At 39.9% G+C, this 27,123-nt stretch overlaps 2 protein-coding genes across 4 annotated transcripts; both read left to right on the top strand.

Moving 5' to 3' along the window:
* Positions 1-128: 128 nt before the first annotated feature.
* LOC118560606 (zinc finger protein 883-like) lies at positions 129-7,022 on the top strand. Of its 2 annotated transcripts, none has more exons than XM_036131865.1 (2): positions 129-251; positions 4,756-7,022. In XM_036131865.1, exon 2 carries the CDS (start codon positions 4,850-4,852, stop codon positions 6,929-6,931), a length of 2,082 nt encoding a protein of 693 aa, XP_035987758.1. In that variant the 5' UTR covers positions 129-251; positions 4,756-4,849; the 3' UTR covers positions 6,932-7,022. The 2 variants fall into 2 exon arrangements, with proteins under 2 accessions (XP_035987758.1, XP_035987757.1); XM_036131864.1 differs by having other exon boundaries at positions 136-251; positions 4,775-7,022.
* LOC118560617 (zinc finger protein 501-like) lies at positions 151-26,725 on the top strand. Of its 2 annotated transcripts, none has more exons than XM_036131950.1 (3): positions 151-251; positions 20,293-20,468; positions 25,318-26,725. In XM_036131950.1, the coding sequence occupies exon 3, from the start codon at positions 25,393-25,395 to the stop codon at positions 26,632-26,634; it is 1,242 nt and encodes a 413-aa protein (XP_035987843.1). In that variant the 5' UTR covers positions 151-251; positions 20,293-20,468; positions 25,318-25,392; the 3' UTR covers positions 26,635-26,725. The 2 variants fall into 2 exon arrangements, with proteins under 2 accessions (XP_035987843.1, XP_035987842.1); XM_036131949.1 differs by having other exon boundaries at positions 25,288-26,725.
* The last annotated feature ends 398 nt before the right edge of the window (positions 26,726-27,123 follow it).

Genomic DNA, 27,123 nt, shown 5'->3' with positions numbered 1-27,123 from the left:
GACAAAGCTAAAGCCTCCTAGACTCTGACAGCATGTGCAGCTCGTCTTAACCGCTATTTGTCTCCGTTTTAGAAGAAGCGACAGCCTGCGAGGGAGCAGTTAGCATCAGAGCTAACTGAGAAGCTAACGGCCAGAGAAGTTTCCTGTTAGAGGAAAAGGGAAAAAGTGACTTCTCATTGAGAACACTGGACACTTATTGGACTCTGGGCTGTTTGGAGGCTTTTCTCCGAGGAACAAAAGCGAGTCTGACGGTAAGAAGATGAACTTAACAACAGTTTAACCAGACCTCGCAACTTTTAATGAAAACTAAGAGATTATGTTAATTTTCGCCGAACGTTAACGTGAACGTTATTGTTCAGTTAGTGGATTAAAACAGAAAAAAACGCAACTGCCCAAATGTACAATAATATTGAATAAAGTAGTTTTTAAGTTATTGACAGTATTAATAAACCTTTTTTTAAGAATGGAGAATGCTTTTTCATTTTATTTTATTAAAGAGTACCACTCATGCAGAGTGCCTCAAGGTAACGTTGACTGACTCAAGCTAACATTAAATTTTAGTGACCACTTTCCTGGCTTCATTAAGATCTAACTTAACAAATGAACGTTAAAGTTAGCCATTCTTTTATTTTTAGTTTCTCTGTCATGTCACAGGACGTGCTGCTTATAGAAAAGCAGGAATGTTAGTCTGTGGAAGGTAAGAAATTGGTGTGAATGTTCTTTTCCTTGTTCATATGCTGATTTTGAATTAAGAAAGCTTTCTGGATGGGAAGCGAAACGTCTTCAAACTTGAGAAAAAATTCAAATTTTTTTTTTTTACTTTTTTGGAATCCTTTCAATCCTTCTGTTACAAGATACATTTGCGTTTCAATTTGAAATCCAACTATGTACAGTCCTCTAATTTCTTACACTCTAATTCTTACACTTCCATTTACTCAAATAACTAAAAACTGAAAAAAGTAGTTACAGTAACAATAGAAGAAAAAAGTCTATATTAAAATGTCGTAAAATAGGTAATAAATAATTTTTTTTTTTTTTTTTTTTTTTTTGCGGCTCTAGTGGCTCGCTTTTTGAGAAAGTAGGCTGACAGGAAGAGGGGGAGAGACAAGACATTGCTTTTTAACTGTGGTTGAAAGGAGTAATCACAAAAATAAAGCAAATTGTCCCAAATAAATTAAAGCACTTTGCTGATGAGCAGTGGAGAAAACACCTGACAGCAGCTGCTGCCTCTTCCTGAAACTCACCTGTAGTCAGAGCAAAGAGGAGAGCCGCTCTGTTCCCTCTTTGCAAATGTATCCCTCACTGATTTACAAAGCTGAATAAAATAAAATATTTTTAAATCTAGTTTTTTTTCTTATTCTTCTCTGAAACAGTTGCACTAAAACAATTCGCTAAATTTTATTTACACGCAGCTTCTATCCCGTGTTCACCTCGTTCACTCTGTGCCTCTAACTGTCCTTTCATGTGCTGTGGATTCAGGCAGTGTATAAAGTTGATACATTTTTAAATAAGGTTAATTTCTAGACTCATACAGGCTTATATATTAAGAAATAAATATGCTAAATAAAAATTAGAGATTTTATTAAACTAACATTAACAACATTAAAGTAGTGAAAATAGGTACCACTAAGTTCCGGTATCAATTCCCAGGTACCAGTACTGTATCGCTTTAAATGTGAAAGGTACCCTATCCCTACTGTCCCGTAACTTTGCTTGATTATTCTATCAAAGAGCTCTAGATTGATGCTTTACATTAAATGATACAAACCTTTCTTCTGGGGGAGCATGCCCTCGGCCCCCTGGAGGGGTTTAATCCTTCTCACCTTTTTCACTCCGACCCGTTTTCATGCCTGCAGCTAGCAGACAGAGAGCCACAATGGGGCCTCCGGAGTCGCGGACAAGGGACTCTCCCCTTGCAGCATCAAAAAGTGCCTAAAGTAGCAGAAAACTCAGCACTAGTGTCAGGTTCAAACACCCAAAACATTCATTAACAACACAAGAAGGAGAGACAACAATGAGGTTTGGTTTTTAAATAATCTTGCAAGTAGAGGAGCTGAGATGCTTAATACAGATCTCCAAAACTCGCTCTGAAACAAATCCTTCGCCTCCTCTTTTTATTTAGGAATCCCTGGTTCCATTGTCAAGCTAGGGGGTAGGGATAAGCAAAACACTCTGTGACCTTCGAGATAATACCAAGCAGTTCACACAGTACACTTATACGTAAGCACTCCAGATAGATGAATAGAGTTCATAAAAACACTTATTATAGTCACAACATATTTTTCTTTCTGCAGGTCTTCTGCAAAGATTAGAGAGAGATGAGCCACATGAAATATACTTTAATATCTAAAACCTTAAAACTTCTTAGTAGTAAAGAGTAAATATATATGATAAATGCAATGAACATAGTAAATAAGATAAAATATATAGGACATAGTAAGAATAATTCTATCAACTAGAGTCCCAAAAGTTGGCTTCTTTGATGCACATAATTTCGGAATACCGTATCTTGTATTCACTAATATAAAAACACTCCAAAATACACTATAAAGAAGAGAAAGTAGGGAAAAAGTAGACGCAGCCGAGGTGACTGGCAGCTGTCCGCGCAGCGCCATCTTGGTTTTAAGTGGCACTTTTTCCAAACTCTGGAAATGGTCAAAAACTATAGCTCTACTCAAAGATGCAAAAGCAGGCTTTATTGGCTCAAACAGCAGACCGATTAGTTTACTCCCAGTGTTGAGCAGTGTTGGAGAGGATAATTTTTAATCAAATAATGGGTTATTCTATGAATTGGTAACAGCATGGATACAGGCAGAGCTTCTCAACTAATGCTGCACTAGCACATATGAGGACTGAGGAATGGTAAACAGCTCTATATGAAATTAAAATATCGTATTTTTTGGACCATAAGGTACACCGGATTATAAGGTGCACCAAATAATCTTCCCAGGTGTGTAATATCACTCCGCTCCTTCAGGTACACAACTCTCTCCTGAGAGGGAGAGCTATCTGTCTCTGCCGGAAGGACAGAGTAGTTAGACAACAATGTGCAGATGATGTCACACTGCTCACCGCAGCGTCAACGATACCGGAACAGAATGGGAGTCTACAGCAAGAGCTAAATACAGTAGTGGACTGGGTGAAATAGAATCAACTGAATAAATTATTAAATAATTCCAAAACTCAATGTATGACATTTTTCAGTAGGTATACGTTACCAAATATTACTTCACTTAATTTGTATATTGAGGATACCAAGATGGAGCAGTTCACCAGATTTAAACTGCTGGTCATTAGATTAGACAATTTATTAGCCTGGTTAAATCAGATTGACCACACAGTCAGTATTATGGGCTGGGAATCTCCATGTAAAGAAAATGTTCTGCATATTATCCACCTACTGTGTTGAAAAATGTAGGCCAAGGTCTTGTTTTATCTCATTTACGGTATCTTAAACTATCTTATTTTGAGGGTCTTTAGAATGGAGTTTACTCCCGTGTAGCGTCACGAAAATCCAAAATCAAAACATTTTTAAGAATACCTTAAAACAAAGATTACTGTATTGAAAGCATTGTTTATTTTTGTTTTGTCTGAGTGTCGAGGTGGAGTATGTTGCTTGTTTGGGTGTATTATGCGGGGGGTGTTTGTTAGTTTTTATAGCTTTTAAAACTCCATTGAAATAATGTATGTTTGTTATTTATGTTTAATCACATGTATTGTTACTGTTATCTTCGCACTATAGGTCGCACTTTTTCATAGCTTGGCCGATCCTGTGATTTATATATCAAATCTAAATGGTAATTCATATTGACCAAACAGCTTCTGTTTCAACTAAACAGGCAGTTCATCTGAGCTGTGAGGTTTTTTGTACTTTCTCTTTCACTCTGCCACTAAAACCTGTGTATAAACGTTTTTTAATGGTGGTCAAGCCGCTTAAAGCTGGATTAAAACTCCTTTCCCACTATCTAAAAAATGACGTCTGATCTCCAGCTGGCATCCTGCCACCACTGCGTTAGTGCGCAATGCCTTGGAGAATAATGCATGAACATGAAAACAATCAGAGCGTCTTACTTTACAGGAAATAATGTCCATATGAAGCGCTGGTCTGTCTTTCTTCTACTCTTCCTCACCGTATGGCAAACATATTTTATTTAAGAGTTGCAACGCGGGTTTTATCGATGCAACATTTCTAATTAAAGCTCATTGTTAACATCAGGTGGTCTGTGTGCTGGTCATTAGCTGCACTTGTGCTGAGCAAAAAACAGGTTTAAATCGGAGGCAACCAGACTTTTACTCAGTTTGCTGTAGTGACGAAGTGGTGTAGCTACAACAGCTGATAGCTTTCTCACAGTTGGATTTGTTTTCAGGATAGGATTTTTCCTGTGAACATTGTTTTTCTGACTACTTCTTCTGAGTACAGCTGCTTACCTGTTTTTGAAGATGGGTCAGAGGGGATTTTAGGACCCCAAGCTTTAATGTTTCCATTCACATGGAGGAGGGCATGTCTACCTAGACCCACATCCTCCTTGAAGATATTTAGAGATGAAGTGTAGTGAACCATTTGACAGGAGAGTGATTGAGGAACCTACTCTTTGTAACCTTAACCTAGTTGTGTGGAGTGATTTTTTTATCAGAGCTTCATTTAAGGATGTTGATAGGGAGGCAGTGACATTGTCTGGGTTTGAATGAAAGTTACACTTTACTTTGTAAAAATAATTAATATCTTCTGTTTTTCACTTTTCTGACATTTAACAGCATCTTGTTCTCTTGGAAGGTTCTTGCTGATCAATCTGCCAGTGGCCAAGAGAGGAACATCATTATTAACCTGAAGGAACCAAACACCAAAGACATGAAAGAGGAAGAACCAGAACCTCAAGGAATTAAAGAAGAACAGCTTGGACTGTGTATCTTTCCAGATGAAAAGCAACTTGTTAAGCAGGAGACAGAAACCTTTGTAGGGTTTTCTGCGTGTGACAAACTATTTCAAGTTGAACCTGAAGTGCAACAGATGAAGGTGACAAAGGAGGAACCAGAACCTGTAGAGATTAAAGAGGAACATGGGGATCTCTGGAGTAATGAGGATGATGAGCAGCTTGTAGAGAAGCAGGAGGCTGGCACCTTTAAGGTGACTCCTCTGGATTTAAAACATGACACAAATGAACCAGAAGAGAAAATGAACCAACTTCCCAATGCAGACTCCCCTGAAGGTGAGAAGCAACATCAGCAGCATAATAATCAAGAAGAGTCAGGATCAAACACAGATGAAGAGCTAAAGCGTAAAAAGAGACGAGAGAAAACCAAAGATCACAGTGATGGTTCAAAAATAAAAAGACATAAGACCAATAAACCTTGTGAAGCATGTAGTAAATGTTTCACCAAGTGTAGATGTTTGACTAATCAAATTAGGAAAAATAGAGGAGAGAAATCTTTCCTGTGTGTGCTTTGTGGAAAAGGTTTCCCCAGACAAAGTAATTTAAATGTCCACATGAGAGTCCACACAGGGGAGAAACCTTTCTCCTGTCCAAGTTGTGCAAAAGGGTTTCCCGCTAAAGGTAGCCTGAATATTCACATAAGAACTCATACGGGCGAGAAGCCGTATGCATGTGAAATGTGTGATAAATCTTTCCGTTTTGGCAGTAGTCTAGCTAGTCACATGAGAACGCACACTGGTGAGAAGCCTTTTTGCTGTCCAACTTGTGCAAAAGGGTTTCCCACTAAAGGTAGCCTGAGTAAGCACATAAGAACTCATACGGGCGAGAAGCCGTATGCTTGTGAAATGTGTGATAAATCGTTCAGCTGTAGTGATAGTCTGGCTTGTCACATGAGATCCCACTCAGGTGAAAAACCTTTTTCCTGTCCAACTTGTGCAAAAGGTTTTTCCAATAAAAGTAACCTGAATATTCACATAAGATCTCATACGGGCGAAAAGCCATATGCATGTGAAATGTGTGATAAATCGTTCAGCTGTAGTGGTAGTCTGGCTTGTCACATGAGATCCCACTCAGGTGAAAAACCTTTTTCCTGTCCAACTTGTGCAAAACGTTTTTCCACTAAAGGTAGCCTGAGTAAGCACATAAGAACTCATACGGGCGAGAAGCCGTATGCTTGTGAAATGTGTGATAAATCGTTCAGCTGTAGTGATAGTCTGGCTTGTCACATGAGATCCCACTCAGGTGAAAAACCTTTTTCCTGTCCAACTTGTGCAAAACGTTTTTCCACTAAATGTAACCTGAGTAGGCACATAAGAACTCATACGGGCGAGAAGCCTTATCATTGTAAAGTGTGCGATAAATCTTTTACTTCCTCTAATAGTAGGCTTGAACATATGAGAACTCACACAGGTGAGAAGCCTTATCATTGTAAAGTCTGTGACAAATCTTTCAGTACTTGTAGTAATTTAGCTGGTCACATGAGAACGCATACTGGTGAGAAGCCTTTTTCCTGTCCAACTTGTGCAAAAGGGTTTTCTCAAAGAGGTCACCTGAATAAGCACATAAGAACTCATACGGGCGAGAAGCCTTATCATTGTAAAGTGTGCGATAAATCTTTCACTTCCTATAGTAGTTGGCTTGAACATATGAGAACTCACACAGGTGAGAAACCTTATCATTGTAAAGCGTGTGACAAATCTTTCAGCATTAACAGTCATTTAGCTATTCACATGAGAACACACACAGGTGAGAAGCCTTTTTCCTGTCCAACATGTGCAAAAGGGTTTCTCACTAAAGATAGCCTGATTATTCACATGAGAACGCACACTGGTGAAAAACCTTTTTCCTGTCCAACTTGTGCAAAAGGGTTTTCTCAAAGAGGTAACCTGAGTATGCACATAAGAACTCATACAGGCGAGAAGCCTTATCATTGTAAAGTGTGCGATAAATCTTTTACTTCCTCTAGTAATAGGATTAGACATATGAAAACTCACAGGTGAGAAGCTGTATGCTTCTAAAGCGTGTGCAGGCATGGACTGGTAATCGGGCATTTTCCCGGTGGGCCGACGTGCTGTTTGGGCCGGCAGACCCGACATGTATATTAATAATATGTATTATTATTAATATTATTTTATTATTATTATTATTTTATATATCGGCCTCGTTATATTTGCATAATGCATGAAGAAAAATAAAATCAGCAGCACAAGAGTCTGTTCCGATCATCCGGCCCTTACCACAGGCTACTGCAGCCCATTGGTTACCATCCCTGACAGTCTAAAGGGCTAGGCCAACCATTAAGTAGAAAAACACCTTCACACTCCATGTGGAACTTTGTGCAGCGGTGTTCACAGTAATGATGGATAAGAAATGCAAGGGAGGCGCAGAGAAACTGCGTGAAAAAAAGAAAGTTCTTCAAACAGACGCTGCGAAATGTGTCAAACTGACTGACATGTTCCCAACAGCAGGCCCTTCATCTGCTCTGGTGTCTGATGTAAAATATGGTGGTGGTGGTTGTAGTCAGTGACGTACGTGCGGTAGGGTTCATAGCTGGTGAGGCACTGACGTCATCAGTCAGATTTACAAATATATACACTCTACAGAGTAGACTCATTGCAAAGAGCTGAAGGCGACTGATTGAGCCAAATTAATTCACCAAGAGACATGGAAAAATATTGATTTGATGAAAAAATAAAAATTAATTTTGTCATTTGACTGTAACAGTTTATGAGTTATGATGGATTTCTGCATTTGTAACACATTCTAAAACTATAACCCACATTAAGCACATTTCATTACAGAAACAAAACATGAATAATTATCGCTGTCTTACCTCTACTTATAAATTAAGTCCATGCGCCGCTCTTTCTGCACAAAAATATCTTCATTTTCCAGTAAAAGTTCTCATTATCTTCTTCAGTTTTAAAAATCTCTCAGTCTCAGTGGAGCTCACTGCCAAGGAGGAAAGCCTTCCTTCATCAGTCCTGTTCTGGCTGGATGTTTAGAGTCTTTTCAAGTGCTTTACTTGTTTAGCAAAACTTGCTAATAATACATTCATAACTTGCTGTCGCTCTACGTTTTGGATCAGGAGCGGTGCTCCTTGAGCGCCCCCTGCCTAGAGGCCAATGAACTGCCGGCCTCACCTACAACCAGCTCTTTGCCTTTTATGTTCGCGCAGCAGCACAAAAACATGTTACCTGCACAGTTTGATGACCAAAACACAATTCGTAATCCACATATATTAAATTGTGGAAAATCAGCTCATAATTGTTTAAACAATTGAATTAATGATCTAGAGACAGGAGGATGCATTCACAGAATGGAAGCCAGCGCAGTTAACATGGGATTGCGCAATCCCAGGGGAGGCCAAGCGCGCCTGTTTAGGAACCATGACAATGTGGTGGGCCAGTCTAATCCAAAATGCCAGGGCCGATTTTTTTTTTTTTGTCCCAGTCCACCGCTGAGCGTGTGCTAAGTCTTCCAGAAACATTTGTCATCTGGCTGATCGCATGCTAACCCACAGGTGAGAAGCCTTTTCTCTGTTTGATGTGTAGAAAATGTTTCTTCAAGCAAAGCAATCCAAGTGTCCACATGAGAATCCATGGTGATGACAGGCCTCACTCTTCAGATACATATTAAATCAATAACTGTTGTAAATTAGCTAAACACAACATACAAGTCAGTTTAATCATTAAAGGAAAAGTCCGGTCAAAATCAGTAATTAAACTGCATGAAGTACTTTAAATATAAAATTATTACATACTTTTCAATAAATGATGAGTTTTCTTAATTAAGAGTAATTTTCATTTGAATCTACTTTGTTGGGCGCATCCATCTTGGTTTAGAACAGTTCTTCCACCTCCCAGTTTGTGACGTCACAGTGCAGTGCAATGTTATCAGGGAGTGAAAACTCATATTTAGAACCAATCTCTGCTCAAAATGGTGATCTGCACCGTCTAATCTATTTTCAGCAGTTATCAGTTATTGCAGCCGTAAACTGCAGAAAATACAGGCGTGGCTGCTCCTTCTGCCTTTAACTCACTCTGCTCCTATGTCAGGATGAGCTCCAGTGCGTTATGAGGCGGAGGGATATTTCAGCGTCACTTAGTTTAGAGCCGAAACAATCGACTTCACTTTCAGAAACAAGCCCAAAAAACTGCAACCCGCAATTCATGAAATTTACAAGCGACTTTAGAAAAAATAAGACCAAAGTCGCATAAAATAAGTGGGCTTTGCAACAGTGAGCATTCTTTCTAAGGGTGTTGTATCCCTCCGCCCCTCTGGTCGGGTAAACAAATGTTCCGGCAAATTCTACATTATAAAAAAGAAAAACCTACCGAAACGTCTTGCTCTGTTGTCATCTTGAAGACATACTTCTTCCAAATGTTGGCTACAGACGACGTGTTTTCTCTCTGGCCAGAAGTTAGATGGCAAATCCTCCCTCTTCAAGTAGGTAATCCAACAAAAGAACCCGGTGGATCATGAACTGGAAAGGTGAAAAAAAATTGTTTCCACTTGTATTGTTACATCCAACTGCCATGCACGTGAGCATTGTTGCTTTAATAATAGCTCTCGCGAATTTCAATGGTGAAGTCCTCTGTAAATCCAAAATAATTGTTGATCGTAGCTGTATACAACAGCTCCTATTGAATAGGGGGTTTTCAGCTGACGTCACGCTCACGTGACTACTCAGCGCGTCCGCCATATTGGGTGGCAGTCGTTTCGCACCGTTGACCTGCATTGTATGACGCCTTAGGCAGTATTGGAAGTGAACAATGGGGAAAACGTGTTTAATGGTTGGTTGCACGGCCCGTGGAGGTGGAGATCAACGCTTTCTTTCGCCTACCAGCCGTAATAGTGAATCAGTGTGAAAAAGAAAAACAGCTGTCTGAACAACGCCGTCACCTATGGCTGACACGGATATCCAGGTCCGATTTGGACGGTGTTAAGATGGAATACGCCAGAGTCTGCGGTGCTCACTTTGTCACAGGTAATTAACTGTTAAGTATTTAAAACATATAAGAAGAATATATTAATAATAGGGCTTGGGCGTTATGACTTATTACTTTCCGCGGCTGTCATGTTGACTGCCTCCGCCGCCTCTACTGCCTATTACTACCGCATACTGTACTCCCTCTCTCAGCCGTGTTTTAATTTGATTAATTTCACCTTAACTTGATTTCAACCATGGTAAACCGTTGCTGTATTGTGGGCTGTAACAGCGCAACACATGATCGCCATGGGAAAAACATAGAAACAGATTAATTTTCCACCGCTTTCCTGCCTGGAGGCGCAACCACGGAGAACAACTGTTAGCGATAACAAAGAGTCGTCGGCTCGCTTGGATCGCGGCTGTAAGTCGACCGATCATAACTTTCCACAGTATCCCGATGTCAATGAGAGTGTGTTCTAAACGTTTGAAACACATAGCAGCTAGTTAAAAGTACATTACATGCACGAGTGGTTGTTAGCGCTAACGGTTAGCATGTGCTAACCCGTCTGAGCACAGCTTACCTTTGAACGAGTTACAGAGATAAAGAGATCGTCGGCTCGCTTGGATCGCGGCTGTAAGACCGAACATAACTTTCCACAGTATCCCGATGTCAATGAGAGTGTGTTCTAAACGTTTGAAACACATAGCAGCAAGTTAAAAGTACATTACATGCGCGAGTGGTTGTTAGCGCTAACGGTTAGCATGAGCCAGAGCCCGGCTGAGCGCAGCTTACCTTTGAACGAGTTGCTGTGTTCCCACTGTTTGCTGGCTTTATGATCTGCAGCTCCTACCGGCGCCAATACGGTAAATACAACTTAATTTTGCACTGGTCATTGTTCTGCTTAAATAATTAAAGCCGCGAGCGGCGTCGATCGGCCTTGCAGCCAAGCGCCTTTGCGCACCGCCCGCCGCCGGCGGGCGGTGCAACACATTTGCAACACATTTGCGTCGGATTGTTTACATTTTTACCATCTTATTAAAACTCACCCGTCCACGTATGATGGCGATTTCCTTGATGTACATAACCAGATGTGAACTGGTTGTGAGCCTCTAGATCCTTGTAAGCTCTCATTTCCTCAAGAGTGTGCAGAGGGTTTTCACTGAACACCAGGTAATGCACTATGTCGCCGTGCTCTACATTTGGCCAATCATCTGGATTACGGCTAAACAAGGCACCGTGGAGGGCATACGGGTCCGTATGGTCGATCACGGAACATTTCCTCAGATATACGTCCTTATCTGGTCGCTCTAGCGTGCTGGCGTACTTATCCATTCGCGATACGATAATACGTGTAAGACAACTAGAGATAAGGAAGTGTGCCACCCAATATGGCGGACCGGAAGTTGGCCAGTGACGTCAGTGAAAACACCCTATTAGCTTGTAGAGCGCAGTGCCTTACCACACAGAGACGTCACAGGATGTGAGGTCACATCCTGTGATGTTCCCAAATATGGGCAAAAATGGCCGCCCCCGGGATCAGTGATTGTGAGGACAATTTGTTTCTATTTTTTTACTGATTAACCCTAAATTTATTAAATCACCACAAACATATTAGTTTTAGGTATAGCTAATGATCCACTGATTTTTCCTTGTTGACCGGACTTCTCCTTTAAAACACAAGTTCCAACTTCTGCTTCTACTGAACAACTATAAAAGACTTGATGATCTTCCTTGGTGTGGTATTTAATAATTAGAATGACTGTTAGAATATTAGAGCCAGGTTTTAGGAGATTACATTTTCTCATTCCTCTGTTGTTCATTTGGAGAAATTTTGGGCTCATGTGACACCAAAATATGAAATTATCTATTCATCCTTCAAGGAAGTTTTACTTTTTTACCAGCAAACCTGACTGATTTTTAGCGCCGTTTATAGTTCATCCCACCCTGACAAAAACTATTTCCATAAAGAAAAGCCCAGATCATGATGCTGCCATCACCATATTTCACTGCGGATGTAATGTGTGTTTTAATGACGTCTGCGGTTGATTTGTTGCAAACATGCCTTTTAGAGTTCAGTTTCATCTCGGGGATGTGAACATCACCCATATTTACTAAATTCCTGCATGAACTCAAAAAGTGAAACATGGTTACTGTTTGTTTACCTCTTGTAACCCTGAACATTTTTTGTGTTTAATTGTACAGAATGTATTTGTAATTGTATGAATGTTAAAGGTAGAAATGTGGAATTTTCTGTGGTCATAGCTTACATAAAAACTCAGCTTTTGGGGCTTGTATGAGGTCTTGATGTTGTCTCACTGCTTGTAGGAGGTGATTTGACAGAGCGGCTCTTTTCGATGTGGTCTTGGCTCAGGCAATCAGCAGCCAACTGTTCATAGTTCACTAAGTCACCCCTTCAAGATAACTAGCACAACACAACAGAGTGCAACTAGTGTTCTTATCCAGATCAATACTGTCATCCTTTACCTAAAACCTCCTTCAAGCAATTTCCCAATCAGATATTCTTGTCGAAAATTACTTTCATCGTAGTCTAGAAATTCTGCAATGTTATCATTACACGCAAATTACCTTACATATGAATGTATAGTGAGGAGTATTTCACACTTTAATAAAAGCAATTTTCAAACGTGTCTTACCTTTCAATGCCTTGCTGTTGAATGTTATGTGTAACAATGTTATCCTGCTGATTATATGAATGTTTCTACTCATTACTATGTACCTAGGCTCAAAATTATTTCATTAAATATGGGGTTGTTTTAATAAGAACCTTTATTTAGGGATCTTTGTGTGGAACCTGTTGTTAAACCTTTGCTGAACTTTTTATAAATATGGTAAAGCTGTGTTTTTAAAGACCAAAAACAGTAAAACTCCATTTTAAAGGTGCTGTAATTTATAGATTTTAAAAATATTCTTTTATCAGAGGCATTGCTACATATTTTTTCTTATTTTAAAAAGCTTAGTTGAGAAAAAAGGAAGTGATCGGGGGCCTAAAAATGTTACTGTCATTGGTTAATATTCAAGTTTTGGGAGTAGCATACATAGAAATACATTAAAAGTAGATCCTGTTAAATTGGGGGAAATAGTCACCTCTCCTACTTGGCCATAGCAAAACAAGAGAAGATGCCTTTGCCCCCTGCGGGATTGTCGTGTTCAAATTGATGGATTGATGAAGTCAGGGCTCCGACAAAATAACCTTTCACATGAACATATTATTGCTTGTATATTGTGAGAATAATAATATAACATTACTATAATCAGCAGCAAAATGCCAGTAAAGGTTTGGTATTGTATGTCTGGTTAAGATTAATGTAGCTAAGATTATCTATTTAAAGTTTCAGTAATCCTCTGACATTTTTTAGATTCACTGATAATGCTGCTGTAAAAATAAATCAAATATTGCTGTTATAACATCATTCACTATCAAATTTTATTCACATATAGTTTTTTCCCGCTATCAAAAACATAATTTTGGTCCGTAAGGCAGACACCCTGTCTACTTTTAAGACTAATCTTAAAACTTTCCTTTTTGACAAAGCTTCTAGTCAGAGTGACTCATGTTACCCTGAGCTACCTCTATAGTTATGCTGCTATAGGCTTAGGCTGCTGGAGGACATCAGGGCCTATTTTTCTCACTCTACTGATTTCTACTGTTCTCCAGTTTTGCATTGCATTACATTGAAATGACTGTTGTCATTTCAGCTTTTAACTTTTTGCTCTCTCTCTTTTTCTTCATAGTAGGTACACCTGGTCTGGCGTTCTGTTAACTGTGACATCATCCAGAGAAGACGGCTCACCGGCTATTACCATGAAGTAATGGTAGTGGAGGAGGATGGGCCACTTTTATTAAAGATGGAAGCTTATAAGAAAAATCCCATGAATAAAGAATTAGTGTGTTATTATAGAAATATTTAATGTAAGAAAATATGGAAATATTAAAATTATTAATTATTATAATCCATGTAAAAATCTTTATAGTGAAATATTTAAGGAGATAGCAGGGAAATACATAGAAGAGAAATATGGTGTGGTGGTTTTAATGCCCACAATAGTCTTTGGGGTAGCAGGAAGACAGATTATAATGGAAACATAGTTGAAGAAATAATGAATGAGAGGTCATTAGTTTGTCTTAATAATGGAAAAGGTACAAGAGTGAATATACATAAAAATACAGTTTCATGTCTTGATATTACATTAATATCTGATTGTTTTGTTAGTTCATGTGAATGGGATGTCACCTGGGAGTCTACAATAGGGAGTGATAATTTTCCAGTAAATACAATAATTGATGACAATATAAACAGGCAAGAAGATTTCATATTAACAAGATGGTGCTTTAATAAAGCTAATTGGCAAAAAATTTAAATTAATTGTGAGAAAACAAGTCATATGGTTACATTAAAAGGCAACATTGAAGAATGTGCAAGGCAGATAACAGAAAATATTTTAAATGCAGCAAGTTCTAGCATACCAAGAATAAAAATAATAGGTAAGAAAAAGGTAGTTCCTTGGTGGAATGATGAATGTAGTAAAGTAGTTAAGGATCGTAACAAGGCATTTAAAATATTACAGAAAAATTTAACAACCGAAAATCTTATTGAATATAAAAGGAAAAGACCAATGGTTCGTAAAACTATTAAGGAAGCAAAAAAGAAAAGATGGAGAGAATATTGTTCCTCAATAGGTTCAGAAATAAAATTACAGAATGTTTGGTCAATGTTTAGGAAAATGACGGGGAAAAGGAATGATGTTAAAATACCAACCTTAGTTAGAGGTCAGGAGATAATAGTTTTAAATAAAGATAAGGCAGATTTATTAGGTAAGATATTTGCTGTAGTTCATAATGGCGATTATCTTACAGACATTCATAGAAGGCAGAAGATACAAAAACTTGGAAATCATAAAAATATATTGGGAAAATGTACAAAATGTATATCAACATTAGACATGAATATAACTATGAAAGAAGTTAAAACAGTTTTGAAAGGGACAGGATATTCAGCTCCAGGGGAGGATCAATTGTGTTATGCTATGTTTCAACAGATACCGGAAGTAACATTGAAATTAATATAAAATTATTCAATAGAATATGGAAAGAAGGTTTAATACCAAATAGTTGGAAAAGGGCAACAATTCTACCGTTTAATAAACCAGGGAAAGATCCTATCAGTCCAAATAATTATAGACCAATAGCTTTAACTTCTCATTTAAGTAAATGGATGGAGAAAATAGGGGTCAGTAGATTAAGGTTTGTTCTTGAACATAAGGAATTAATTAATGGATACCAGTGCGGATTTAGAACAGGGAGATCAACAATGGATGCACTAATTAGAGTCAGTAATGATATAGAGAAAGCGTTAAAAATGAAGGAGATAATGATTGTAGTATTTTTTGATATATAAAAAGCATATGATTCATTATGGAGAGAAGGGTTACTTATAAAAATAAAGCAGATGGGAATAGGTGGGAAGATGTATAATTGGATAGCAATTTTTTTGATGCATAGAAAAATAAGGGTGAAGTTTGGGAATGATTATTCAAAATAATTTATTGTGGAAAATGGAATACCTCAAGGTAGTGTAATGAGTCCAATATTATTTAATATCATGATTGATATTTTTTCAGATACTGATAAATGTATAAAATCTGCATTATATGCAGATGATAGGGCCATATGGATGAGAAGAAAGAATATAAAATATGTAGTAGGAAATATTAAGAAAGCAATTAATAAAGTAGAAAATGGTCTTATGAACGGGGTTTTAAATTATCAGCAAACAAATCTTGTTTCATGGTTTTTACAAATAAGAGAAATATTGATATAGGAACAATAACATTATATGGACAGCGGTTGGAAAGGGTTGCAGAATTTAAATACCTAGGACTATGGTTAGATAGCTCTTATACAAGGAAAACACATATAGATAATTTGGAAACTAAATGTAACAAAGTTATAAATCTACTAAAGGCTGTGGCTGGAAATAATTGGGGTGCGAATAGACAGTCATTATTAAACATATATAGGGCTCTCATGAGATCAATAATAGATTATGGCAGTTTTATTTATGGTGCAGCAGCTAAAACAACATTACAAAGAATAGATAGATTATAGAGTAGGGCTTTACGTATATGTACAGGAGCAGTGAAAACGACACCTATTAACGCTCTTTTAGTACAGACTGGAGAAACTCCACTAGAAATGAGAAGAATGAAATTAGCTCTGGTGTATTGGATGAAAATTAAAAGTAGCATGGAAGAAAATGTAACTTCAACAATTCTACAAACTTCCGTCCGTCTGTCTTCTTCCGCTTATCCGGGGTCGGGTCGCGGGGGTAGCAGCTTCAGTAGGGAGGCCCAGACGTCCCTCTCCCCAGCCACTTGGGCAAGCTCCTCAGGAGGAATCCCAAGGCGTTCCCAGGCCAGCAGGGAGACATAGTCCCTCCAGCGTGTCCTGGGTCTTCCCCTGGGCCTCCTCCCGGTGGGACGTGCCCGGAACACCTCACCAGGGAGGCGTCCAGGAGGCATCCTGACCAGATGCCCGAGCCACCTCAACTGGCTCCTCTGGACGTGAAGGAGCAGCGGCTCTACTCTGAGTCCTCCCCGGATGACTGAGCTCCTCACCCTATCTCTAAGGGAGAACCCAGACACACTACGGAGAAAACTCATTTCAGCCGCTTGTATCCGGGATCTCGTTCTTTCGGTCACGACCCAAAGCTCGTGACCATAGATGAGGGTAGGAACGTAGATCGACCGGTAAATCGAGAGCTTCGCCTTTTGGCTCAGCTCTCTCTTCACCACAACGGATCGGTACAGCGCCCGCTTCACAGCAGAAGCTGCACCAATCCGCCTGTCGATCTCCCGCTCCATCTTCCCCTCATACGTGAACAAGACCCCAAGATACTTGAACTCCTCCACTAGGGGCAGCACATCCTCCCCAACCCGGAGAAGGCACTCTACCCTTTTCCGGTTCAAGACCAATGGTCTCGGATTTGGAGGCACTGATTTTCATCCCGGCCGCTTCGCACTCGGCTGCGAACCGCTCCAGTGAGAGCTGTAGATCACGCCCTGATGAAGCCAATAGGACCACGTCATCCGCGAATAGCAGAGACGCAATCCTAAGGCCACCAAAACGGATCCCCTCAACACCTTGGCTGCGCCTAGAAATTCTGTCCATAAAAGTTATGAACAGAATCGGTGACAAAGGGCAGCCTTGGCGGAGTCCAACTCTCACCGAAAATGAGTCCGACTTACTGCTGGCAATGCGGACCAGACTCTGACACCGGTTGTACAGAGACCTGACAGCCCTTATTAAAGGGTCCGGTACTCCATACTCCCGGAGTACCCCCCACAGGATCCCCCGGGGGACACGGTCGAATGCCTTCTCCAGATCCACAAAGCACATGTAGACTGGTTGGGCAAACTCCCATGCCCCCTCAAGAATCCTGCTGAGGGTATAGAGCTGGTCCAGTTTTCCACGGCCAGGACGAAAACCACACTGCTCTTCCTGAATCCGAGATTCAACTATCCGACGGACCCTCCTTTCCAGAACCCCTGAATAGACCTTACCAGGGAGGCTTAAGAGTGTGATCCCTCTGTAGTTGGAACACACTCTCCGGTCCCCCTTTTTAAATAGGGGGACCACCACCCCAGTCTGCCAATCCAGGGGAACTGCCCCCGATGTCCACGCAATGTTGCAGAGCCACGTTAACCAACACAGCCCAACAACATCCAGAGCCTTAAGGTACTCCGTGCGAATCTCATCCACCCCCGGGGCCTTGCCACCGAGGAGCTTTTTAACAACCTCGGCAACCTCAGCACCAGAGATGAGAGAACCCGACCCAGAGTCCTCAGGCTCTGCTTCCTCAATGGAAGACGTGTTGGTGGGATTAAGGAGGTCTTCGAAGTATTCCGCCCACCGACGCACGACGTCCCGAGTCGAGGTCAGCAGCACACCACCCCCACTGTAAACAGTGTTGGTACTGCACTGCTTCCCCCTCCTGAGACGCCGGATAGTGGACCAGAATCGCTTCGAAGCCGTACGGAAGTCTTTCTCCATGGCTTCTCCGAACTCTTCCCATACCCGAGTTTTTGCCTCAGCGACCAGCCGAGCCGCCTGCCGCTTCGACTGCCGGTACACATCAGCTGCTTCCGGAGTCCCACAGGCCAAAAAAGCCCGGTAGGACTCCTTCTTCAGCTTGACGGCTTCCCTCACCGCTGGTGTCCACCAGCGGGTTCGAGGGTTGCCGCCGCGACATGCACCGACAACCTTGCGGCCACAGCTCCGACTAGCCACCTCAACAATAGAGGCGTGGAACATGGTCCATTCAGACTCAATGTCCCGCGCCTCCCTCGGGACGTGTTTAAAGTTCTCCCGGAGGTGGGAGTTAAAGCTCCGCCTCACAGGGGACTCTGCCAGACGTTCCCAGCAAACCCTCACAGTACGTTTGGGCCTGCCAGGTCGGACCGGCTTCCTCCCCCGCCATCGGAGCCAACTCACCACCAGCTAGTGGTCGGTGGAGAGCTCCGCCCCTCTCTTCACCCGAGTGTCCAAGACATGCGGCCGCAGATCAGATGAAACGACAACAAAGTCGATCATTGAACTGCGACCTAGGGTGTCCTGGTGCCAAGAGCACATATGGACACCCTTATGCTTGAACATGGTGTTTGTGATGGACAATCCATGACGAGCACAGAAGTCCAACAACAAAACACCACTCGAGTTCAGATCAGGTGAGCCATTCCTCCCCTCCAGGTCCCACTGTCATTGCCCTGGTGAGCGTTGAAGTCCCCCTGCAAAACGAGGGAGTCCCCAGGAGGGGCACTCTCCAGTACCCCTTCCAAGGACTCCAAAAAGGGTGGGTAATCCAAACTGCTGTTTGGCGCATAAGGGCAAACAACAGTCAGAACCCATCCCCCCACACGAATGCGGAGGGAGGCCACCCTCTCGTGCAAATTCTACAAACTTGTTGGGAATATTCAAAGTTTCATAATAATGGATTTGGATGGGTTATAAGCAAATTGATTAAAAAGTATGGATAAGAAAATAGCACAGATTTATCCAATTAGTGTTATTCCTCCATGGCTATTTCCTGAGATAAATGTAGACATGAGACTTCTTAAAATAAAAAATGATTGGAATTTAAACGAAATAGGGATATAGACTGATGTATATTTAAGAAACTCATATTATAATTACCTTAAAATATATTCAGATGGTTCTAAGAATTTAAAAGGGTGTGTGGGAATAGAATTATATATACCAGAGTTTAAAATACACATTTCTAAAAGAATGTCAGACCAACTATCTGTTTTCACAGCAGAGATGGTGGCAGTCATACTGAGTTTACAATGGGTAGAGGAGGTCAGACCAGACAGTGTGGTGGTATGCACGGATTCTAAAGCAGTTTTAAAAAGTATTCAGGAAGACGGAAATAATAGGAAAGATTTAGTATTAGAAATTCAGCAGAGTTTATTTAGATCATACAGGGGTGGTATTGATATTTGATTTTGTTGGGTACCAGCACATGAAGGGGTAAAAGGAAATGAAAAGACAAATTAGCAAAGAGGGCTTTAGAGGAGGCAATAACAATTACAATTATTTTAGGGAAAGGGGAAGGAAAATCATTTATTAAGAGTAAAGAAATTGAAAAATGGCAAAAAAGGTGGAATGAAGATAAGAAAGGAAGAAGATTATATAAAGTACCTAAGTCAGTATTAAATAGAAATATTAATGAGAAAAACCGAAGGGAAGAAATAATAATGATGAGATTAAGAGTAGGTCATACTTATTTAAATGACAATTTATATTTAATAGGGAGGGAAAATTATGATAAATGTGAAGGATATGGAGAGACAGAAAATGTAGAACATGTATTGATGAACTGTAAAACATATGAACCTGAAAGGGAGAAATTGAGAAGAATAGTATAAAGGACAGGTTAAGAATGGAGTCTTAAAGGATTATTGGGAAATGAAGGAAATATAAAGGATATTTATAGATTAAGAAAAGTATTATTTATTTATTTTCAGAATACAAAATTAAAAAATTTAATTTAATAGATGTAAAGTAATGTTGCTTCACACTCATGTACAGTGGGTGGCGGTACGCACCTTAAAGTTGCTTGCGATCCGCCATAATAGAAAAGAAGAAGACGAAGAAGATCCACACTCCATACCAGTTGGTGGCGGTAATGCACTATTTCGTTGCGTGCCAACCGCCAAAAATCCGACGAAGAAGGAGAAGAAAGTTCAGCACTGTTCAACTGTACATGTGGCCAAAAAAAACGTTAGACTTGTCTTGTGAGGCCTTAAGCTGCCAACCAGAGAACTGGGTAAGAGACAAAGCTAAAGCCTCCTAGACTCTGACAGCATGTGCAGCTCGTCTTAACCGCTATTTGTCTCCGTTTTAGAAGAAGCGACAGCCTGCGAGGGAGCAGTTAGCATCAGAGCTAACTGAGAAGCTAACGGCCAGAGAAGTTTCCTGTTAGAGGAAAAGGGAAAAAGTGACTTCTCATTGAGAACACTGGACACTTATTGGACTCTGGGCTGTTTGGAGGCTTTTCTCCGAGGAACAAAAGCGAGTCTGACGGTAAGAAGATGAATTTAACAACAGTTTAACCAGACCTCGCAACTTTTAATGAAAACTAAGAGATTATGTTAATTTTCGCCGAACGTTAACGTGAACGTTATTGTTCAGTTAGTGGATTAAAACAGAAAGAAACGCAACTGCCCAAATGTACAATAATATTGAATAAAGTACTTTTTAAGTTATTGACAGTATTAATAAACCTTTTTTTTAAGAATGGAGAACTGCTTTTTCATTGTATTTTATTAAAGAGTACCACTCATGCAGAGTGCCTCAAGGTAACGTTGACTGACTCAAGCTAACATTAAATTTTAGTGACCACGTTCCTGGCTTCATTAAGATCTAACTTAACAAATGAACGTTAAAGATAGCCATTCTTTTATTTTTAGTTTCTCTGTCATGTCACAGGACGTGCTGCTTATAGAAAAGCAGGAATGTTAGTCTGTGGAAGGTAAGAAATTGGTGTGAATGTTCTTTTCATTGTTCATATGCTGATTTTGAATTAAGAAAGCTTTCTGGATGGGAAGCGAAACGTCTTCAAACTTGAGAAAAAATTCAATTTTTTTTTTTTTTACTTTTTTGGAATCCTTTCATTGATATTGTATTTATTAACCTACTTTTCTGTTACAAGATACATTTGCGTTTCAATTTGAAATCCAACTATGTACAGTCCTCTAATTTCTTACACTCTAATTCTTACACTTCCATTTACTCAAATAACTAAAAACTGAAAAAAGTAGTTACAGTAACAATAGAAGAAAAAAGTCTATATTAAAATGTCGTAAAATAGGTAATAAATAATTTTTTTTTTTTTTTTTTTTTTTTTTTTTGCGGCTCTAGTGGCTCGCTTTTTGAGAAAGTAGGCTGACAGGAAGAGGGGGAGAGACAAGACATTGCTTTTTAACTGTGGTTGAAAGGAGTAATCACAAAAATAAAACAAATTGTCCCAAATAAATTAAAGCACTTTGCTGATGAGCAGTGGAGAAAACACCTGACAGCAGCTGCTGCCTCTTCCTGAAACTCACCTGTAGTCAGAGCAAAGAGGAGAGCCGCTCTGTTCCCTCTTTGCAAACGTGTCCCTCACTGATTTACAAAGCTGAATAAAATAAAATATTTTTAAATCTAGTTTTTTTCTTATTCTTCTCTGAAACAGTTGCACTAAAACAATTCGCTAAATTTTATTCACACGCAGCTTCTATCCCGTGTTCACCTCGTTCACTCTGTGCCTCTAACTGTCCTTTCATGTGCTGTGGATTCAGGCAGTGTATAAAGTTGATACATTTTTAAATAAGGTTCATTTCTAGACTCATACAAGCTTATATATTAAGAAATAAATATGCTAAATAAAAATTAGAGATTTTATTAAACTAACATTAACAACATAAAAGTAGTGAAAATAGGTACCGCTAAGTTCCGGTATCAATTCCCAGGTACCAGTACTGTATCGCTTTAAATGTGAAAGGTACCCATCCCTACTGTCCTGTAACTTTGCTTGATTATTCTATTAAAGAGCTCTAGATTGATGCTTTAAATTAAATGATACAAACTTTTCTTCTGGGGGAGCATGCCCTCGGCGCCCTGGAGGGGTTTAATCCTTCTCACCTTTTTCGCTCCGACCCGTTTTCATGCCTGCAGCCAGCAGACAGAGAGCAGCAATGGGGCCTCTGGAGTCGCGGACCAGGGAGTCTCCCCTTGCAGCATCAAAACGTGCCTAAAGTAGCAGAAAACTCAGCACTAGTGTCAGGTTCAAACACCCAAAACATTCATTAACAACACAAGAAGGAGAGACAACAATAAGGTTTGGTTTTCAAATAATCTTGCAAGTAGAGGAGCTGAGATGCTTAATACAGATCTCCAAAACTCGCTCTGAAACAAATCCTTCGCCTCCTCTTTTTATTTAGGAATCCCTGGTTCCATTGTCAAGCTAGGGGGTAGGGATAAGCAAAACACTCTGTGACCTTCGAGATAATACCAAGGAGTTCACACAGTACACTTATACGTAAGCACTCCAGATGGATGAATAGAGTTCATAAAAACACTTATTATAGTCACAACATATTTTTCTTTCTGCAGGTCTTCTGCAAAGATTAGAGAGAGATGAGCCACATGAAATATACTTTAATATCTAAAACCTTAAAACTTCTTAGTAGTAAAGAGTAAATATATATGATAAATGCAATGAACATAGTAAATAAGATAAAATATATAGGACATAGTAAGAATAATTCTATCAACTAGAGTCCCAAAAGTTGGCTTCTTTGGTGCACATAATTTCGGAATACCGTATCTGGTATTCACTAATATAAAAACACTCCAAAATACACTATAAAGAAGAGAAAGTAGGAAAAAAGTAGACGCAGCCGAGGTGACTGGCAGCTGTCCGCGCAGCGCCATCTTGGTTTTAAGTGGCACTTTTTCCAAACTCTGGAAATGGTCAAAAACTATAGCTCTACTCAAAGATGCAAAAGCAGGCTTTATTGGCTCAAACAGCAGACCGATTAGTTTACTCCCAGTGTTGAGCAAGATTTTGGAGAGGATAATTTTTAATCAAATAATGGGTTATTCTATGAATTGGTAACAGCATGGATACAGGCAGAGCTTCTCAACTAATGCTGCACTAGCACATATGAGGACTGAGGAATGGTAAACAGCTCTATATGAAATTAAAATACCGTATTTTTTGGACCATAAGGTACACCGGATTATAAGGTGCACCAAATAATCTTCCCAGGTGTGTAATATCACTCCGCTCCTTCAGGTACACAACTCTCTCCTGAGAGGGAGAGCTATCTGTCTCTGCCGGAAGGACAGAGTAGTTAGACAACAATGTGCAGATAATGTCACACTGCTCACCGCAGCGTCAACGATACCGGAACAGAATGGGAGTCTACAGCAAGAGCTAAATACAGTAGTGGACTGGGTGAAATAGAATCAACTGGATAAATTATTGAATAATTCCAAAACTCAATGTATGACATTTTTCAGTAGGTATACGTTACCAAATATTACTTCACTTAATTTGTATATTGAGGATACCAAGATGGAGCAGTTCACCAAATTTAAACTGCTGGTCATTAGATTAGACAATTTATTAGCCTGGTTAAATCAGATTGACCACACAGTCAGTATTATGGGCTGGGAATCTCCATGTAAAGAAAATGTTCTGCATATTATCCACCTACTGTGTTGAAAAATGTAGGCCAAGGTCTTGTTTTATCTCATTTACGGTATCGTTCAGTAGTTTGGTCCAGAGCCACACAGAAACAGCTGAGAAAACTTCAAATAGCTCAGAGCAGCCAGAGTCGTTTTGCAGTGTTCCTTTCACACCAGTCTGCACCAGATGCATCTTAAACTTTGGTTAATTGAGGAGGAAAAAGTAAAATAGTCTTCTGTTGTTTATGCAAAAGCTTATGGTTTATAATACACATCTATATTTTAAAGAATATTATTCAGTGGACATTGAGATGAGCACGTATCATGCCGAGTCATCAACAACAAAGTTCTAGTTCCAAGTCCTTGAAGTAATTTTATGAAGAAAACTATCTTATTTTGAGGGTCTTTAGAATGGAGTTTACTCCCGTGTAGCGTCACGAAAATCCAAAATCAAAACATTTTTAAGAATACCTTAAAACAAAGATTACTGTATTGAAAGCATTGTTTATTTTTGTTTTGAGTGTCGAGGTGGAGTATGTTGCTTGTTTGGGTGTATTATGCGGCGGGTGTTTGTTAGTTTTTATAGCTTTTAAAACTCCATTGAAATAATGTATGTTTGTTATTTATGTTTAATCACATGTATTGTTACTGTTATCTTCGGACTATAGGTCGCACTTTTTCATAGCTTGGCCGATCCTGTGATTTATATATCAAATCTAAATGGTAATTCATATTGACCAAACAGCTTCTGTTTCAACTAAACAGGCAGTTCATCTGAGCTGTGAGGTTTTTTGTACTTTCTCTTTCACTCTGCCACTAAAACCTGTGTATAAACGTTTTTTAATGGTGGTCAAGCCGCTTAAAGCTGGATTAAAACTCCTTTCCCACTATCTAAAAAATGACGTCTGATCTCCAGCTGGCCTCCTGCCACCACTGCGTTAGTGCGCAATGCCTTGGGGAATAATGCATGAACATGAAAACAATCACAGCGTCTTACTTTACAGGAAATAATGTCCATATGAAGCGCTGGTCTGTCTTTCTTCTACTCTTCCTCACTGTCTCGCAAACATATTTTATTTAAGAGTTGCAACGCGGGTTTTATCTATGCAACTTTTCTAATTAAAGCTCATTGTTAACATCAGGTGGTCTGTGTGCTGGTCATTAGCTGCACTTGTGCTGAGCAAAAACAGGTTTAAATCGGAGGCAACCAGACTTTTACTCAGTTTGCTGTAGTGACGGAGTGGTGTAGCTACAACAGCTGATGGCTGTCTCACAGTTGGATTTGTTTTCAGGATAGGATTTTTCCTGTGAACATTGTTTTTCTGACTACTTCTTCTGAGTACAGCTGCTTACCTGTTTTTGAAGATGGGTCAGAGGGGATTTTAGGACCCCAAGCTTTAATGTTTCCATTCACATGGAGGAGGGCATGTCTACCTAGACCCACATCCTCCTGGAAGATATTTAGAGATGAAGTGTAGTGAACCATTTAACAGGAGAGTGATTGAGGAACCTACTCTTTGTAACCTTAACCTAGTTGTGTGGATTGATTTTTTTATCAGAGCTTCAATTAAGGATGTTGATTGGGAGGCAATGACATTTTCTGGGTTTGAATGAAAGTTACACTTTACTTTGTAAAAATAATTAATTTCTTCTATTTTTCATTCCTCAGACATTTCAAATCCTCTTGTTCTCTTGGAAGGTTCTTGCTGATCAATCTGCCAGTGGCCAAGAGAGGAACTTCATTATTAACCTGAAGGAACCAAACACCAAAGACATGAAAGAGGAAGAACCAGAACCTCAAGGAATTAAAGAAGAACAGCTTGGACTGTGTATCTTTCCAGATGAAAAGCAACTTGTTAAGCAGGAGACAGAAACCTTTGTAGGGTTTTCTGCTTGTGACAAACTATATCAAGTTAATCCTGAACTGCAACAGATGAACGTGACAAAGGAGGAACCAGAACCTGTAGAGATTAAAGAGGAACATGGGGATCTCTGGAGTAATGAGGATGAGGAGCAGCTTGTAGAGAAGCAGGAGGCTGGCACCTTTAAGGTGACTCCTCTGGATTTAAAAAATTACACAAATGAACCAGAAGAGAAAATGAACCAACTTCCCAATGCAGACTCCTCTGAAGGTGAGAAGCAGCATCAGCAGGATAATAATCAAGAAGAGTCAGGATCAAACACAGATGAAGAGCTAAAGCGTAAAAAGAGACGAGAGAAAACCAAAGATCACAGTGATGGTTCAAAACTAAAAAGACATAAAACCAATAAACCTTGTGAAGCATGTGGTAAATGTTTCACCAAGTGTAGATGTTTGACTAATCAAATTAGGAAAACTAGAGGAGAGAAATCTTTACTGTGTGTGCTTTGTGGAAAAGGTTTCCCCAGACAAAGTAATTTAAATGTCCACATGAGAGTCCACACAGGGGAGAAACCTTTCTCCTGTCCAACTTGTGCAAAAGGGTTTCCCACTAAAGGTAGCCTGAGTATTCACATAAGAACTCATACAGGCGAGAAGCCGTATGCATGTGAAATGTGTGATAAATCTTTCCGTTTTGGCTGTAGTCTAGCTCGTCACATGAGAACGCACACTGGTGAAAAACCCTTTTCCTGTCCAACTTGTGCAAAAGGGTTTTCCACTAAAGGTAGCCTGAGTAAGCACATAAGAACTCATACGGGCGAGAAGCCTTATCATTGTAAAGTGTGCGATAAATCTTTTACTTCCTCTAATAGTAGGCTTGAACATATAAGAACTCACACAGGTGAGAAGCCTTATCATTGTAAAGCGTGTGACAAATCTTTCAGCATTAACAGTCATTTAGCTCGTCACATGAGAACACACACAGGTGAGAAGCCTTTTTCCTGTCCAACTTGTGCAAAAACGTTTTCCCAGAGCAGTAGCCTGGGTAAGCACTTAAGAACTCATACAGGCGAGAAGCCTTATCATTGTAAAGTGTGCGATAAATCTTTTACTTCCTCTAGTAGTAGGATTAGACATATGAAAACTCACAGGTGAGAAGCTGTATGCTTCTAAAGCGTGTGCAGGCATGGACTGGTAATCGGGCATTTTCCCGGTGGGCCGACGTGCTGTTTGGGCCGGCAGACCCGACATGTATATTAATAATATGTATTATTATTAATATTTTATTATTATTTTATATATTGGTCTCGTTATATTTGCATAATGCATGAAGAAAAATAAAATCAGCAGCGCAAGAGTCTGTTCCGATCATCCGGCCCTTACCACAGGCTACTGCAGCCCATTGGTTACCATCCCTGACAGTCTAAAGGGCTAGGCCAACCATTAAGTAGAAAAACACCTTCACACTCCATGTGGAACTTTGTGCAGCGGTGTTCACTGTAGTAATGGATAAGAAACGCAAGGGAGGCGCAGAGAAACTGCGCGAAAAAAAGAAAGTTCTTCAAACGGACGCTGCGAAATGTGTCAAACTGACTGACATTTTCCCAACAGCAGGCCCTTCATCTGCTCTGGTGTCTGATGTAA

This window comes from Fundulus heteroclitus, unplaced genomic scaffold, assembly GCF_011125445.2.
Source record: "Fundulus heteroclitus isolate FHET01 unplaced genomic scaffold, MU-UCD_Fhet_4.1 scaffold_46, whole genome shotgun sequence".
Lineage (NCBI taxonomy): Eukaryota > Metazoa > Chordata > Actinopteri > Cyprinodontiformes > Fundulidae > Fundulus > Fundulus heteroclitus.
The sequence above is the reverse complement of the archived record's forward strand: the minus strand, read 5'-3'. Positions and strand labels throughout refer to the sequence as shown.

Excerpts from the sequence above, each read along its gene's own strand:
- LOC118560606 (XM_036131865.1), top strand. The coding sequence starts at position 4,850 with ATGAAAGAGGAAGAACCAGAACCTCAAGGAATTAAAGAAGAACAGCTT.
- LOC118560617 (XM_036131950.1), top strand. The coding sequence starts at position 25,393 with ATGAAAGAGGAAGAACCAGAACCTCAAGGAATTAAAGAAGAACAGCTT.